We start from the raw sequence: 16,931 nt of genomic DNA on the forward strand, positions 1-16,931 counted from the left end.
ATACACTTAAATATCAGAAAAAAGCTAGCAGTAGAAAAATTTAAGAGGAGGTAAAATTGTATTTCCAGATGATATGATTACATAATTGGAACACTTAAAAGGTTTAAATAATATAAATGGTAACAGAATTTAGGTAGGGTAGTGGGATATAAAATCAAAATACAAAAACTAATAGCTTTAATATATATGTTTAACAATAAAATATAATGCAGCAAAGAAAATTCTAGTCAGGTAGTAAACTGAAAATATATACATAACCTTTATGAAGGAAAACTCTGAAATACGAAGCATTTGGCATTAGATTTTCTAAAGAAATGACATGCAAAATCACAAGATGGAGATTACTCTGTACAAGGTGAGAATGGCCTACCAAGTGTATGTTCATGCTGAGAAGCTGAGCAGGTATGGATGACAATGGGTGACAACAGGTTAAATACTATCTTCAAAGTGGCCATGTATATTGAATCCTGCAGATTTTCTCAGGCCAGATAGCAACTACTCCTGTCTGCCTCCACAGCAGGCAAAGGACATGGGGGGCTAGGGCATGAGAGGGAAAATAATGGCTAGTCATGTCCTGGGGATACAGTCACATCCCTAGGTCTAGGTGACAAAGTACTTCTGCTTTACAAGGGAGTGTTTATTCCAAACAAGTTTAGGCCAGTTTCACTTTTTCCCTTAAGGTATCTAATTTAATTAAATAATAAACTCGTGAACAACTATGAGAAGAGACTGACTCTATGAAAATGAAATTGAACACTTTGGAAAAACTGATCGTAAATACATATTGTTAAAAAATCACAGCTTTCAAAAATTGTTGGAGGAGTTTAGAGTAAAAGATGGGGGAAAACATGACAATCAAGAAATAGTCCGCACTCACATTTCAAGTCTGGCTCTTGTTCTATTTAAAAAAATTAAAACTAGGACACCTGGAGGCTCAGTCAGTTAAGCGTCCAACTTCAGCTCAGGTCATGATCTCAGGGTTTGTGAGTTTGAGCCTTACATCGGGCTCTGCCTTGAGAGTCTCTTACTGTCTCTCTGCTCCTCCCCTACTCATGCTTTCTCTCTCAAAATAAATAAAGTTAAAAAAAAAAGTCTATCCTCCAGAAAGCTCTTTTGTACTCTTCCCTAGTTGATCCCACCCCACACTCTTGAAGTGACCACTGATTTAATTTCAATTACAATATATTAGATTTCTTTAAAAAAATTCTTTTTAACTAGAAATAATAAACTATGCATTATGCATATGCATTAGAAAGGCAGGCTTAGACATATCTCAACTGAATTAATAAATAAAGATACATTTTCATGTTGAGAGTTAAAATACTTTTATGATATATATATATAAAATCTCTAGGGGCGTCTGAGCAGATCATTTGGTTGAGTATCTATCTGACCAGCTTAGGTCAAGATCTCACGGTTCACGGGTTTAAGCACCACATCATGCTCTCTGCTGTCAGCACAGAGCCTGCTTCAGATCCTCTGTCCCTATCTCTCTCTGTCCCTCCTTACCCTGCACTTTCTCTCTTTCTCTCTCAAAAATAAATAAACATTAAAAAAATAAAATATCTAACCCATTTTTATGAATTAACAAACCAAATACCAGTCCCAATTCTATTCAACCAAAGGATTTCTATTCAATATATTAAAGACTGCTAATGAGAATACAGAAAACTATAAGAACTTTCTCTCTCTATATATAATAATTACATTTAAGTTTAATAAAAGCCTGACATCCAAGAAACTGTACTTCTGAGAATCAATTTTAAACACATTCTGAATAAGTCCACACTGAATGCTAATATTGAATAATCTTCACATTCTATTCATGACTATCTTCTTACTTCACTGAGAAAATAGCAACAACAGAATATGCTATCTTCTCTCCACCACCTCTGAACAACCTGCCTTCATAACTACATTGTTTTCTTTTTTATACCTTATTCTCTGGATCTTATGCCCTTTCCTCCACTCCCACCTCAAGGACACAGCTTCCATAATTATCTTCTTTCTCTATTGCATCAGTTTCCCCCACCTACAGAATCATTCTCATGAACACACAAACATTTTCTAATATATCACAAAATACACTGCTTATAACTCATATCCCCAGTGTAACTATGAATGTCATTTCCCAACTTCCTTTCATACACAATTCCTCCCAAGAATTCTTATACTGATTCTCATCACTGCCTCACCTACCCTTCTCTCGTTATGTCATTTCAATCATGTTTTCACCCAGACTTCACTGAAATCACTTGCCAGAACCTGGGATGAATTCTCCATCTCCACTGTCTACTCTCATTTTGAAACATTTTGTTTTTATGTCAGTGGCTGTTCCTTCTCTATCTCCTTTGCTATCCCTCTTTCAAAGGTCTAAATGGTGAAGTGCCCCATGAATCAATCCTCAGGCCAGTTTCCCTTGTCTGCTTTCTTCCTTCAAGCATGTCTTCCTTAAATGATCCAGTTCAGACCCATGGATTTAAATTTGAACCACAGACTCCCAGATGTACAATAGACCATAATCTCTCCCTGAGCTCCAGGTTATTCAGCTGCCTAATCAACATCTCAAAGAGAAACATATCTCAGAGTTAAAAATATCCAAAACAGAATTCAATGTCCACCTTCCAACCTGCTCTTCTTATCTTCCCCACTTCAGTAAATTGTGCTTCTATTTACCCAGCTAACACCCTTATCTCTTCCGTTGATAGATCTTTCCCACTTAATCCACTTATGATCCTATCAGCATGTTCTTTTTGGCATTACCTTCAAACATATCACAAGTCTAAGAGCTTATTACCTCCTACTGTTGCCATTCTTTTTTTGTTTTTTCTTACTGTTGCCATTCTTATCCAAACCACCATTACTTCTAGTCCAAACAGCTGAAATTGCCTCCATACTGGTCCTTCCTGCTTACATACTCAACCAGAGGGATTATTTTATTTTATTTTATTTTATTTTTAATTTAAATATATTAAATTTATTGTCAAATTGGTTTCCATACAACACCCAGTGCTCATCCCAAAAGATGCCCTCTTCAATACCCATCATCCACCCCCCCCCTCCTTCCCACCCCCCATCAGCCCTCAGTTTGTTCTCAGTTTTTAAGAGTCTCTTATGCTTTGGCTCTCTCCCACTCTAACCTCTCTCTCTCTCTCTCTCTCTCTCTCTCTCTCTCTCTTTTTTTTCCTTCCCCTCCCCTATGGGTTCCTGTTAAGTTTCTCAGGATCCACATAAGAATGAAAACATATGGTATCTGTCTTTCTCTGTATGGCTTATTTCACTTAGCATAACACTCTCCAGTTCTATCCATGTTGCTACAAAGGACCATATTTCATTCTTTCTCATTGCCATGTAGTACTGCATTGTGTATATAAACCACAATTTCTTTATCCATTCATTAGTTGATGGACATTTAGGCTCTTTCCATAATTTGGCTATTGTTGAGAGTGCTGCTATAAACATTGGGGTACAAGTGCCCCTATGCATCAGTACTCCTGTATCCCTTGGGTAAATTCCTAGCAATGCTACTGCTGGGTCATAGGGTAGGTCTATTTTTAATTTTTTGAGGAACCTCCACACTGTTTTCCAGAGCGGCTGCACCAGTTTGCATTCCAGAGGGATCATTTTAGATTATATAGCAGGCTATAGCTTCCAATTTCTCTTAATGATTATATTACTTGACCTTTGCCTAACTCTGATCTCATCTTTTGTTACTTTCTTTTCCCTTCCTCCTCCTCTAGCCATAATGGCCTTCTTTTTACTCCTCAAACATGCAAAGCTATCTTCCTCCTTAGGCCTTTTCTGTTGGCTCAGAATGCTCTTGCCCTAGAGAATCACATGGCTTGAGCCTCACATCTCTCCTCAAATATCACCTCCTCAAAAAAGCCTTCTCTCATTTATCTGCTCTTCTGTATGCAAGTTATACTTCAATAAAAGTTACTTGAAGGAAGAAAGAAACAAAGCAAGAAAAGAAAATGAAAGAAAAAAATGATCTTGTTTAAGATGTCTAATTTTGAGTCAAGAGTTGTCATTTTGGCTGAATACTTCCTGATTAAACTTACATTATCTTACTCATTTGGAAACTCTGCATTTCATTGTTTTTTTTTTTTTCAGCATTAATAACTGTAAATGTCATTTAATTACCTAAGTATGAAAAAGAAAATAAGTTAGGATTGGGACAAAAAGCATGTTTTTCCTTCCTGTGGTGGAGAGTGAGTCAGAAGATATAACATTATAGATAGTGTAGGCACTGAAATGGCCCTGTTACAACAAGAACTTTTAGCCTAAAATGAGTCTCCTCAGCCAGACCTGAATGTACAGACAGCAAAATACAGAATGACAACATATACCTCTCTATATAAAGAATGTTGAGGATCTTTTTTAAAGACATTCAAAGAGAGATTAAAATAGCACAGAGGTGGAAGCTAAACCAAGGGATCATTCTTCCCATAGTCTATCACATTCATGTTTCTTCCTGATATGAAGGTAGATATATATATACACAGGGAAAAAAGCAGAGAATGAAATTCTACGATCTAAGGATCTATCTTCGGGTAATTCATATAAAACTGTGATTGCTGATAAAACATATATGTATTCTTAGAATGTCAAGTATATTCTTTTTATAGTCTTTTATTTCCCCAAAAAAGTTTTCTCAGACCATTCCTAAAGTAGCTTTCCATCCTACACCATTTTCTATTCTCTTACTTTGCTTACTTTACTTCATAGTACTCTCTTATTACCTGAAGTTATCTATCTTTATTATTTTTTTAAAGTTTATTTATTTATTTTGAGAGAGACTGGACATGTGTATGCAAGTGGGGGAGGGGCAGAAAGAATCCCAAGCAGGCTCTGTGTTGGCAGATACGGGGCTCAAACCCATGAACCGTGAGATCATGACCTGAGGCTGAAATCAAGAGTCGGACACTTAACTGAGCCGCCCTGGTGCCCCCTAAAATTGTATTTCCTATTTATTTATAGTTACTATGTGTCTCTATTACAAGGTAAATTCCATGGGGGACAGAGACTCTATTGGCTTTATTTACTACTATATTGATAGTGTCTAGCACAGTGCCCAGCTCAGAGGTAGGCAGATAAGTCAATCAGTCAGTTAGTCTAACTATCTACTATTTATAAATACAAAAGAAGAAAGCAGCTGAATCAAAATATAGATAGAATGGTTGTCAACAGGGAACAAAGAGAGCACCTCTCCACCCATGCCCCCTTCAAAGAGGAGGAAAATTTGAAAGAACAACAGCAACAACAACAAAAGAGTGGTAAATGGATAAATAAATAGTTCTATATGTATCCCCTGCTAAGACCTTAACTTGCTCCTCAGGTCTTAGACCTTTTTCTTTCAGGCCCTAGACCTTAATTTTTTAATTTTTTTTAAAGACTTTATTTTTAAGTAATCTCTACACCCAACGTGGGGCTCAAACTTACAACTGCAAGATCAAGAGTCATATGCTCTACCGACTAAGTCAGCCAGGCACCCCAGGCCTTGGATCTTTAAAGAGGACTTTCTAAACAACAGCAGTAGAGTGTGCCTCTTCCCTAACTAGTTGTGTGGTTTCCTCTGGTGATGGCTTCCCCCTGCTTAATTGGGGCTCACTCACCTGCATATCGTCTCCTTCCTTTCCTCACAACTTTCCAGGGCTCTTTTCCTTGCTCCAACAAGGAAATCACATCTGGCTTAGAAATGAAGCATCCTGATTAGAAGAAATGAAATGTAAGGTGATATGGAAATAAAAAATAAATTCAAAGTTACTTTGATTCAATCTTGGCTACGTTCTTAATAAACTACAGGTCAGATGGTAATTGATAAAGCCTTTAGAACAAAGAAGGGCAAGATAGCTAGAAAACATTCATATTAAGGTTACATAATAAATAGATTAATTTATATTCATACAAGTAATCCTTCTTGAGGCAAGTGGTTGAGAGCACAGACTGCCCGAGTTCAAATCCTGTCTCTGCCACATCCTAGTTTTAAGAATAGTAATTGTACCCTTCATACACAATTGTTGTGACAGTTATATTAACATATACCTATATCTAAACACTGCCTAGGCTATGTACTAAGCACTATATACACAGTTGTCCCTTGAACAATGCAGGTTTGAACTGCAACAGTCCACATATATGTGGATTTTTTTTGATAAATAAGTACTGTAAATGTATTTTCTCTTCTTTATGCTTTTCTTAACATTTTTTTCCTCTAGCTTACTTTATTTTAAGAATACAGTATACAATACATATAACATACAAAATATGTGTTAATCAACTTTATGTTATCAGTAAAACTTGTGATCAATAGTAGGCTCTTAGTTAAGCTTTGGGGAGTCAAAAGTTACATGCAGATTTTTGACTGCATAGGGGATTGGCATCCCTAACTCCTATGTTGTTCAAGGGTCGAATGTATTTTATTAGCTATTATTATTTATTGTCATTGTTATTTTGCTGAGGGGAAAACAAGAAGTTTCCAGAAGCATTTATTGTTACTTCTTATGATCTTAATATAATGTTAAATGCAAAGTTCTTGGATTTTTAATTTTTAATCATGAAAGTAGGTAAAAGTGAATATGTTTATTAACAAAAGGAATGAGTTGTCTTGAATTGTAAATAAATCCTGTTGATCCAACTTAACACTACAAATATTATCTGTTCTTTTGGTAGATTAAAACCAAGATACATGGTCTAGCTATTTTCCTAACAGGTATACCAACAAATAACAAAACACCTATAGCAATTCTGAGTTCACATACAAAGTGAAACCTGATTTTTTTTTTAAGTTTATTTATTTATTTTGGAAGAGAGACAGCATGCATACACAAGCGGGGTGGGGGTGGGGGGCAGAGAGAGAAAGGGAGAGAGAGAATCCCAAGCAGGCTCCGCAATAACAGCATGGGGCTTGAACTCACGAACCGTGATATCATGACCTGAGCAGAAATCAAGAGTAAGACACTTGAATGACTCAGCCACCCAGGTACCCTGGAAACCTGATTTCTTTGACACTAGTAAGACTGTATTCAAATCCACCCTTTTTTCATCAATAAGGAAGGCCTAAAGGCCACTTAAGAATGAGGAAGATGGCACATTAAAAAAAAAAAAAGAATAAGGAAGATGAATATGCCTAACAGAGGTGTTCACTTTCAAACAAATAAAGTTCAAACCATTTACCTGAGAACAGGGAGCAGAAATTTAGATAGTTTCTTGAAAGATATTACTGAAATTTCTAGAGAAAAAAGCAGAAATTATAGAAAACATGTCTACAGGCGGATGACCTTACCCAGTGAGACCAAGTTGCTGTAATTCTCCAACATTACATCTCTGTACAAGTCCCTCTGTTCCAGGTCCAGGTATTCCCACTCCTCCTGAGAGAAGACTATCGACACATCACTGAACATCAGTGATCTCTGCAATGACAAACCATATAATACAATTGAAATTAAAGAAAATTTGTTTTAAGATGGAAGAGATACTGCAGGAAATGGACCATATGGCAAACAAAAAGGCTTGGGCTGGAAGCCTTTAATATAGTGAGTTAGGAAATGAGTGTGCCTGAAGCAGCATGCCTATGTGCTCTTGAAGAATCCTGTTGCTATAGGTGCAGCCTCTTGAATACTCTGGCGTATCTTGATCATCCAAACATGTCTGGGAAAGAAAAAAATCAGTTTTCCAATTAAATGAAATATTGTATATAAGCCTGTGCCTGTTACATGTCTCCCTCATAAAGTCTCAAGAAATGTAGTTCTTCCACCCTTTCCCTTTAAAGAACAGATTTTTAAAAAGTTTCCTTATAATATTTCTATGTTAGAAAAGGATATGAATAATCTATTCCAAGTTCATCATTGAATCAGATCATATCATAAGCATTTTTCCATTTATGACAGATTCTTTAATGAAGTCTAAAAAATTGTATAATAGTCTATGTGAGGGCTATATGAGACTTAATCATTCTTCCATTTTGGTCTATACAAAATATTTAAGGTTCTCCTCAGTTGTTAAGGCCTATAAACTATGTATCTGCATGATTTTCCTACTTATCATTTTCCATCACTCACTGTATACATTCCTTGTTCCTGACTTAGAGGATATGGATGTAGATTCTGGATACTGGTGATCCAGAATCACAGAGATGTCATTCTAGACCAGCATATCCTGTTCAACTACAAATGGAACCCTGATCCTAGTATACAACTCTTAGGGATTCCTAGGGAAGGTCCTTGATCTCTTTGCATGCAAGATCCAATTATATCTGTACCCCATCCTAAAAGCCTCACAAAGCAAGTGAGCTCACCATATGTTGAGGCTGAGGCCAACCAACAGCAAATCTTATCTTACATACTTGGAAAACTCAAATCCAGAAACATTCAGTTTCCCCATGAGTAGTCAAATGGGCTCATCCTCTTTCATCAACTCACAAAGATGGTCAAACATCCCCCTCAAGCGATTTCATTTCTGCCCCACTGCAGCTCTTAGCAAAAGATGGAGCACACATAGGAGATGCTAAGTGATTTTTTTTTTTCAATGAATACACGAATAATGACTGGCGAAAAGAGGACTCATAGGACAGGTGTTGTGCTAAATAGCCTCATCCCTCACTGGATTTGGAGGACTGGGAGAAGATTCCTAGATGGGACTCTGATAGGTAGGAAGTTTCAGGATAAAGAAATGTTCATAGGACATTAACATGACTGTATTTTCAGGAGAAAGAAACAGTAACTTACATGGGCCATGGTTTAGAAACTCAAGAACTGGTCAGTCTTCCTTGGAGTTTACTTGCCTGGAGGGTTCACAGAGGCCAGAGCTAGGGGGAAGAAAAGAAAGCCATGAGATGAGATAGTCCTCAGAACTCACTAAATGGCTGGAGTTAATGTCCTTTTCCCCTCCCTTGAACTTCTCTCTCTCTCTCTCTCTCTCTCTCTCTCTCTCACACACACACACACACACACACACACACACACACACCCTTTAATGTCCTTTTCCCCTCCCTTAAACAAAGAGAGAAATTCCTAAGTCCCAACCCTGGCAGTCATTAACCACTGTTAAACTGCTGCACTGGCAACCCTACCAGCCTGCCAGCCTGTACAATAACTTCCAGAATCTTCTGGGCTCATCACTTTTTTCAATCAGAATCAACCACACTGCTTTCCTACATGTCTTTATTTACCATTCTCTTTCTTACAACCTAGGCTGAAAAGGTGTGGATACATGCTCTCAACAGGTAGACAACACATAACTATTTCAAAGACTTCCATAGGATAGGCATTTTATATACATTAAGTGGATCCTTAGGATTGCTATGTAGTATAATAATTATCTATGCAATGGACCAGAATATTTACAATAAAAGTAAAACCACTTGCAGAAATTCAGTTAAGTAGCAAAACTGAATTTGGATTCCTCATTTTTCTAACCAAAGTCAGCTCTTAATCAACTCTAGTTCTGGTCTCTGAAACCCAGAATTTCTTGTTCCAATGGGAAAAACATGAGCATGCAGGACTCATTAAAAAATAGAAATAACGGGGCTCCTGGGTGGCTCAGTGGGTTAAGCATCCAGCTCTTGATTTTGTTTGGTTCAGGCCATGATCTCACGGTTTGTGAGTTCCAGCCCCAAGTTGGGCTCTGCGCTGACAGTGCCGAGCCTGCTTGAGATTCCTTCTCTTTCCCTCTCTCTCTGCCTCTCCCCCACTCATGCTTTTTCTCTCTCTTTCCTTCTCTCTCAAAATAAATAAATAAACCTAAAAAAATAGAAATAACATGTGAAACCACCAAAAGACATTAAATCTCACTTTGGGAGTACTTATGCCCATATTAGCAAGTTTGTAAGGAAATGAATACTCTAACCTGCAGAGTGTGTAAATTTAAAGTTATGTCCAAGCAGGGAGCACCTGGGTGGCTCAGTAGGTTAAGCATCTGACTTCAGCTCAGGTCATGATCTTGTGGTTTGTGAGTTCGAGCCCCGCGTCTGGCTGTGTGCTGGCAGCTCAGAGCCTGGAGCCTGCTTCAGATTCTGTGTCTCCCTCTCTCTCTGTCCCTCCCCAACTCATGCTCTATCTCTCTTAAAAATAAACATTCATTAAAAAAAATTATGTCCAAGCAGCATTTAAACCATGCAAATCTTCTGACTCAGAAATTCTACTCTGGGGATTAAAGAAAATAATTGTATATATGTACAAGATGTAAGAATGTAGTGACAGACATTATTTATAATGGAAAAAAGCTGGAAAGAATCTAAAAATCCTTCAGTAGAAAATAGATTAAATAAATTATAAAGCACCCACAGAATGAAAAAGCTTGTCACTTAAAAAATGATAATACAGACTTTTAATTGGAAAGATGGAAATATGTTTACTATTTGCTGAGTGAAGAATGCAGGTGACAACAGTTGTGAGTACTGTGATCCTGTTATAGCAGGGCAAAAAAGATATATATATTTGTGCATGTGCATGATAATCACAAAATCTAAGCTTTTAAAAATATATAAGGACATACAAAATATTCAAGATAAAATATTCTTCAATAAAATAAAATAAAATGGACATTATGAATACATTAGTAAAGTATAATTAAGCATCTGACTCTTGATTTCGGGTCAGGTCATGATCCAAGGGTCGTGAGATCAATCCTGTTGGACTCCGTGCTGAGCATGGAGCCTGCTTAAGATTCTCTTTTTTTCCCTTTGCCTCCCTCTCCCCTGCTTGTGTTCACACACTCTCTCTCTAAAATTAAAAAAAAAAAAAAAAAAAAAAGATCTGCAAAGATTGCTAATTTCCCCATTTTGATCTTAGTTTTCTTCTTTTTGCTTATATTTACTTCATAATTTTATATGGCAATATATACTCTGAAAAGATATTTTTGAAATTTTGTAAATGGGAAGCTTTTCTTCAAATAGGTGAAAAAGACTCACTTCTGAAGCAGTCACCTCTTGAACTTGGAGGAAAAAAGCTACTATATATTTTTCTTCTAGCTCCCAATAGCTGACCCAACTCTATGATTTGTAAGTTTGTTCATGTATGTTGAAGTTTTGCCTAGAAAAAAATGGTTAAACATCCCCCATCTAATGCCTTGTTTCTCTGCTGCTGCCTTTCTTAAGTTCTGTACTAATGCATTGATCTTGCTTCTGAACCAGTCATTTTAGCCATGATGCCCTCCAAAGAGGTGCTGAATCTTTTGCCCTGTTGGTCTCACTTTCCATCAACATCATGAGAATAAAAACCATAAGGCATAACACCTCTTACATACAGTCCATTTACCTATACAGAAATCCTCTGGATTTGGCATTTTTTGGTTACAACCTGATAAAGCTTGCTATAATCAGATAATGTATCTTCTTCCCAGGAATTCCCAAGCTAACTTCTTCAGTGACCTTTATCACACTTAGTCTAATTCCTATACAGTTTTATCTATGTTGATAGATAATAATTTAAGAATCAACCCTGTTATGTGGATCCTGAGAAACTTAACAGAAGACCATGAGGGAGGGGAAGGGGGAAAAAAAAAAAAGGTTAGAGAGGGAGGGAGCCAAAACATAAGAGACAATTAAAAACTGAGAACAAACTGAAGGTTGATGGGGGGTGGGAGGGAGGGGAGGGTGGGTGATGGGTACTGAGGAGGACACCTGTTGGGATGAGCACTGGGTGTTGTATGGAAACCAATTTGACAATAAATTTCATATTAAAAAAAAATCAACTTGTCATTTTAGTCACTCTTTCACCCTCAGAGTACTAGCATAGGATCAGGCATATTGTGAGTACTTTATAAAATGTCTAATAATTCAACCTAGAAATTCCATTTCTAGGAATTTATCCCTGGAAAATTTTTATAGAAGTATACAAGGAGATATATACAAGGAAGTTCATCAAGGAATACTTTCTAACCAAAAGTCAGAAAACCTAACAGTAAGGCAACCAGCTAAATAAATTAGGTTCTACAATATGATGGCATATTATGTAATTATTAATAATAATGGTACTGGTTCATATTAATTCATGAAGAAAGATATCCATGATAAACTTCCAAGTGCAATAGGCAGACCAAAAAGAATATCCACAATGGTGGGAGGTGACTGACTCTCACATATGAAGAACACAGGCTTTGTTGTCAGGATCCAGAATATGATCTGAGGTTTGATGTTATCAACTGGGAGACTTCAGGCATGTTAGTTTTCAGTGCCACTGCTTCCTCTTAGATAAACTGGAGAATAGTAACAGTATATACCTTATAAGGTTATTGTGAAGGTTAAATAATATAATACATATAAAGCACTTAAAATACCTTATTACAAGCAATAAATAAAATGAAAAAATTACATGCCCGTTATTCCATGTGTTTAATATCTTTAGTAAAAGCATTTTAATTATTTGGTAAATTATCTTTAATAATTTTAATTTTAATTTTATTTTATTTTTGAGAGTGAGCATGAACAAGGGAGGGGCAGAGAGAGGGGGAGACAGAGAATCCCAAGCAGGCTCCACACTGTGAGCGCAGAGCCTGATGCAGGGCTTGAACCCATGAACCATGAGATCATGACCTGAGCCGAAATTGAGAGTTGGATGCTTAACCAACTGAGCCACCCAAGCGTCCCTTTAATAATTTTAATACTAGGATGCCCTTTCTCCTTTCTCTTATAGTGAGATTTTCAGGACTCCTCTTTCTTACAACATTAGTAAATTTTAGAACTGTTTGAGAATGTAATTCTTCTTAATAAATAATATTAGCAAAAAAGATTCATAAAAATCAAGAAGTAGAACAAAGTCCCTTTTGCTCTCTATTCCTAGCAGTTCCAAAGAAACACCACTTGGCATCATAAAACTCAAGAAATTTGATAAGGTATCATATTGAACACATTAACACATTAAAAACATTTGATCAAGTTCTTCTGTATAACATGCCTGAATTATTTATCATTACTACCACGTTCCACTGTTATTACAAATCTCTACTTAGGAGCAACCTTGAACCACAAAAAAAAAGAAACAACAACACCTCAATTCTGAAAAGATATCTTACTTGATATTTGTTGCCCTGATAAATGTTTCCATAATCCTAAAAGGTATAAAGTCTTGAAAAAAATTTCAGATTAGAGGGAAACCACTGTACTCTCCTTTACTCTGTACAAACAGCAATATAATAAATCTTATGACTGCGCTGGATTTCTTTTCAAAATGTTGGAGAGTATCTCCTTAAATAATCAATTTTTGTAATTCTATTTTACGAAATAAACATATGTACACAAGCGCACAGAAAAAAGATTTGGAAAAACAAACATCAAAGTACTAATATTCATTAACTCTGTATGATGGGACTATGAACAAATTAAATGTTCTTCTTTATAATTTCCTTAGGTCTGCATATTTTTCTTGTTTATAATAAACCTGCATTAATTCTATCATCAGAAACAAAAACTATTTTTCAAAGAAAATAAAAAAGAGTTGAGGAGAGGAACTACCTTTTAGTTGTTAAGAGAAAGGAGTCTATAGGACTGTGAAATGAGTGAGTTCCTAAAAAAAAAAAAAATCAGTATGGCAGAAATAAATAACACTCATCAGTTTTTTTACTGTTCTTCACCAAAACAAGGTGCTGCCTTCACCTTATTCTGTGACTGAACACAATCAAGGTAAGCAGCATTCTTTTTTATTTTTTTTTTAACATTTATTTATTTTTGAGAGACAGAGAGAGACAGAGTATGAGCAGGGGAGGGACAGAGAGAGAGGGAGACACAGAATTCGAAGCAGGCTGCAGGCTCCAAGCTGTCAGCACAGAGCCGGACACGGGGCTCAAACTCACAAACCTCAAGATCATGACCTGAGCAGAAGTCAGAAGCTTAACCAATTGAGCCACCCAGGCACCCCACGGTAAGCAGCATTCTTAAATTCAGTAAAAATACACCAAAGCAGACAGGAGTATTTGGTACACGATAGAGGCTTTCTCTCTGCCTTTCTCCACTGCATAACTAATTATAGTTTCACATTAGATATAATCCTTGCAAAATTTCTACAAATCCCTAGTTTACTAAAAGGGATTCATCTGTAATTAAAATTTTCCTGAGTCATCTTGTTCAAAACTATGACTATTGCTTAAAATTTATCATTTACAGGGCACCTGGGTGGCTCAGTAAGTTGAGCATCCAACTCTTGACTTCAGTTCAGGTCATGATCTCATGGTTCGGAAGCACCATGTCAGGCTCCACTGCTTGGGATTCTCTCTCTCCATTATCTCTCTCTTTCAAAAATAAATAAATAGACTTTAAATTTTTTTTTCAATTTTTTCCTTCTCATGATTCACATGTTTAATGACATAAAATTGCATCACAGGGATGGAGTGTGACTTAAGGATTTCCTATTGTTAGACACTAATTTTATTTGTTATCTCAAAGTATATTCTCAGATATTAGTCTTTGACTCTAGGCCAGTAGATCTAAATCTTTTTAGGATCATGTTTGAAAATCTCATTAAATTATGGACTTCCTCCCCATAGAAATGACATATTAACAAATATCTACAACAACTTAAATACAACTTCAAGGAGTTTCTGGTTCCCTGAAAGCTCCAAATGGATTTAAATTACCTCTGGTTAAGAATTTCTGTTCTAGGGGCACCTGGGTGGCTCAGTCAGTTAAGCGTCCGACTTTGGCTCAGGTCATGATCTCGCAGTCCGTGAGTTTGAGCCCCGCATCGGGCTCTGTGCTGACAGCTCAGAGCCTGGAGCCTGTTTCAGATTCTGTGTCTCCCTCTCTCTCTGCCCCTCCTCCGTTCATGCTCTGTCTCTATCTCAAAAATAAATAAACGTTAAAAAAAAAAAAAGAATTTCTGTTCTAGACCATTTGAGCATCTCATTTTTTTTTTTTAACTAGGAAATCCCCATCACAGTTAGCTTGGTATTTTCATTTTTCCTGATCTATTGGAGGTGGGTGGGGAATTGCCCAAAATCACATTAACAAATAGTTAATGTTTATTAAATACTTATCAAGTGTCAGGAGCTGTTCTAAGAGCTTTACACTTAAAAAGAAAGCTCATAGAAGTAATGGGAAGTATCTGTCAAATGGACAAGTGCATATAGGCACTAGGTAGGTAGCCTAAGTATTAACTCAATCGACAGGAAATTTAAAAAGGAAGCAAATGTTCCCATGCCCTAAAAAATAAAAATGCATTTCATATTATATGAGGAAATACCCACTCACGTTGACCTTAACTTTTTAAAATGGACAAGAACATTCCTTCTCCTCCTCCTCCTCAGAGCCCTTTCCTTAGGGTTTGACAAGATTGAGGAAGAAGGGAATCTTAGGACAACAGGCCTTTCTTGGAGCCCAGCCCAGCTAAATTAGGGCACGCCACTACCCCATCTGTCCCCACCAACCACCCACACATAAACCGAGTAAAGAGGGAGAATATTGTTGACCCTTCCTAGTATTAGGAAAAGGCCAGGGTCACGGTTGCAGGAGGCGGGCGGCGGGAATCGGACTTCTGGGCAGTTTCCCGGAAGAAACTCGGTGGTTCTGAAACCTGCAGCTGGACCCCTCAGAGCTGTGTGTGTGTGTGTGTGTGTGTGTGTGTGTGTCCGCGCGCGCATCCGAAGATGTAGTGGGTGGGGGTACCCCCAGGAACCTGCCTGCGAGGCACGTTCTTTTCTAACATTCTTATCCCAAGATCGGGTATGAGCCTTTTCGCTGGCGCTCATCTATCTGTCTGGGAGCTTTTTCTCTGCCGCTGGGCGCGTGCGGCTAGAGGGCAGAAGATCAGCTGCGACGCCAGGGTCGGAGTCACATAGTCCACGGTCACGCAACCTTCCGTCACACAAGAGGATCTGCGTCCAATTCAGCCACACAAATGCCATCACCCACTAGTTCCGACCTCACAGCCACACACAGTCCTGATGCCACACTCGGGCCCCGTCACGCCCACGGTCACCCAGATATACAACCACGCACATCACTGCCGTTCTCACGCACACTCAGGCCTGAGGTGAGAGGCTCGCCACACTCTGCGGTACTGCAGCGCCTCCCTTCTGTCTCCTAATCTCCAGGCCAGGCGGCAACGTCTTTCCGACCCTCTGAACCGGGACTGCTCACCTTGGGTGTCGCACCTGCCTCACGGTGATGCTCAGTGTAAGCGAGGATGGGACGGAACCTGCAAGTACACAGCCCCCGGGGCTTAACGGGCCGCGCGCGGAGGCTGCTGGGAGCTCGCTCTGTAGGCACTGAGTGCGCCGGCGCCGCCAGCCTAGGGGAGCGGAGCTTCCACCCCGCCCGCTCGCCGCGTGAGGCGGAGATCTAGGCGGGCTCCTGAGCGGGCGGCGTTCCCGGCTCTTTGTCCCAAGAAAGTCCCGGCGGGTCCTGGAGCGCGGCGGGCACCAACAACCGGCGTATTAAAGGGGGGATATGTATAAATGTGACTCTCCCTACCGCCTACTCGATGGCACTGTGTGTCTATCTTTGGAGTGGTTCTGGGTACGACTTTCTCATTGGGTGTGGCTGGTTTGTGTTTGTGAAGTGCTACTTCGAGGACCGGAATGTGGTTTGTGAGGGAGATTTTGACTGGATTGTGTGTCAGACTGTACTGGACTAAGAATGTTGTGTTGGCCTGCGAGGTAATGGGTCTGTGAACGTGTCTGTAATTGACTCTGAACATTTAGGTGGCACGGTTCTGATAGATACGTTTTCCCCAGGCCTTCCCTGCAGACCTTGGATGGGAGTCCCTCAGTGTGTGCCTGATTGTGGCGTGTGTGTGTGTGTGTGTGTGTGTGTGTGTGTGTGTGCTTCTGGTGTGTTCCTGCGGGACTGTGATGATGTGGAATGATTGGATGAGACCAAAAGCCTCACTCGCCTCAATTCTGAAATGAGAAAGGAATGTTGCATTTTCAAGAAGCATCATCTTTACTGAAGCATTTGGTGAAAAAAAACCTGATTTTTCTGGAAAATTGTGTATTTACAT

General features: G+C 38.5%; 1 protein-coding gene across 1 annotated transcript in view; it reads right to left on the bottom strand.

Moving 5' to 3' along the window:
* The window catches only part of LOC122494299, a 64,971-nt gene extending 48,040 nt beyond the window's left edge, over positions 1 to 16,931 (bottom strand). Inside the window, 4 exon segments of the mRNA XM_043599365.1 lie at positions 5,616 to 5,708; positions 7,286 to 7,412; positions 8,727 to 8,806; positions 16,070 to 16,931. Of these exon segments, the coding sequence (XP_043455300.1) occupies positions 5,616 to 5,708; positions 7,286 to 7,412; positions 8,727 to 8,735 (229 nt within the window). The 5' untranslated portion in view covers positions 8,736 to 8,806; positions 16,070 to 16,931.

Source organism: Prionailurus bengalensis, chromosome E2, assembly GCF_016509475.1.
Source record: "Prionailurus bengalensis isolate Pbe53 chromosome E2, Fcat_Pben_1.1_paternal_pri, whole genome shotgun sequence".
Lineage (NCBI taxonomy): Eukaryota > Metazoa > Chordata > Mammalia > Carnivora > Felidae > Prionailurus > Prionailurus bengalensis.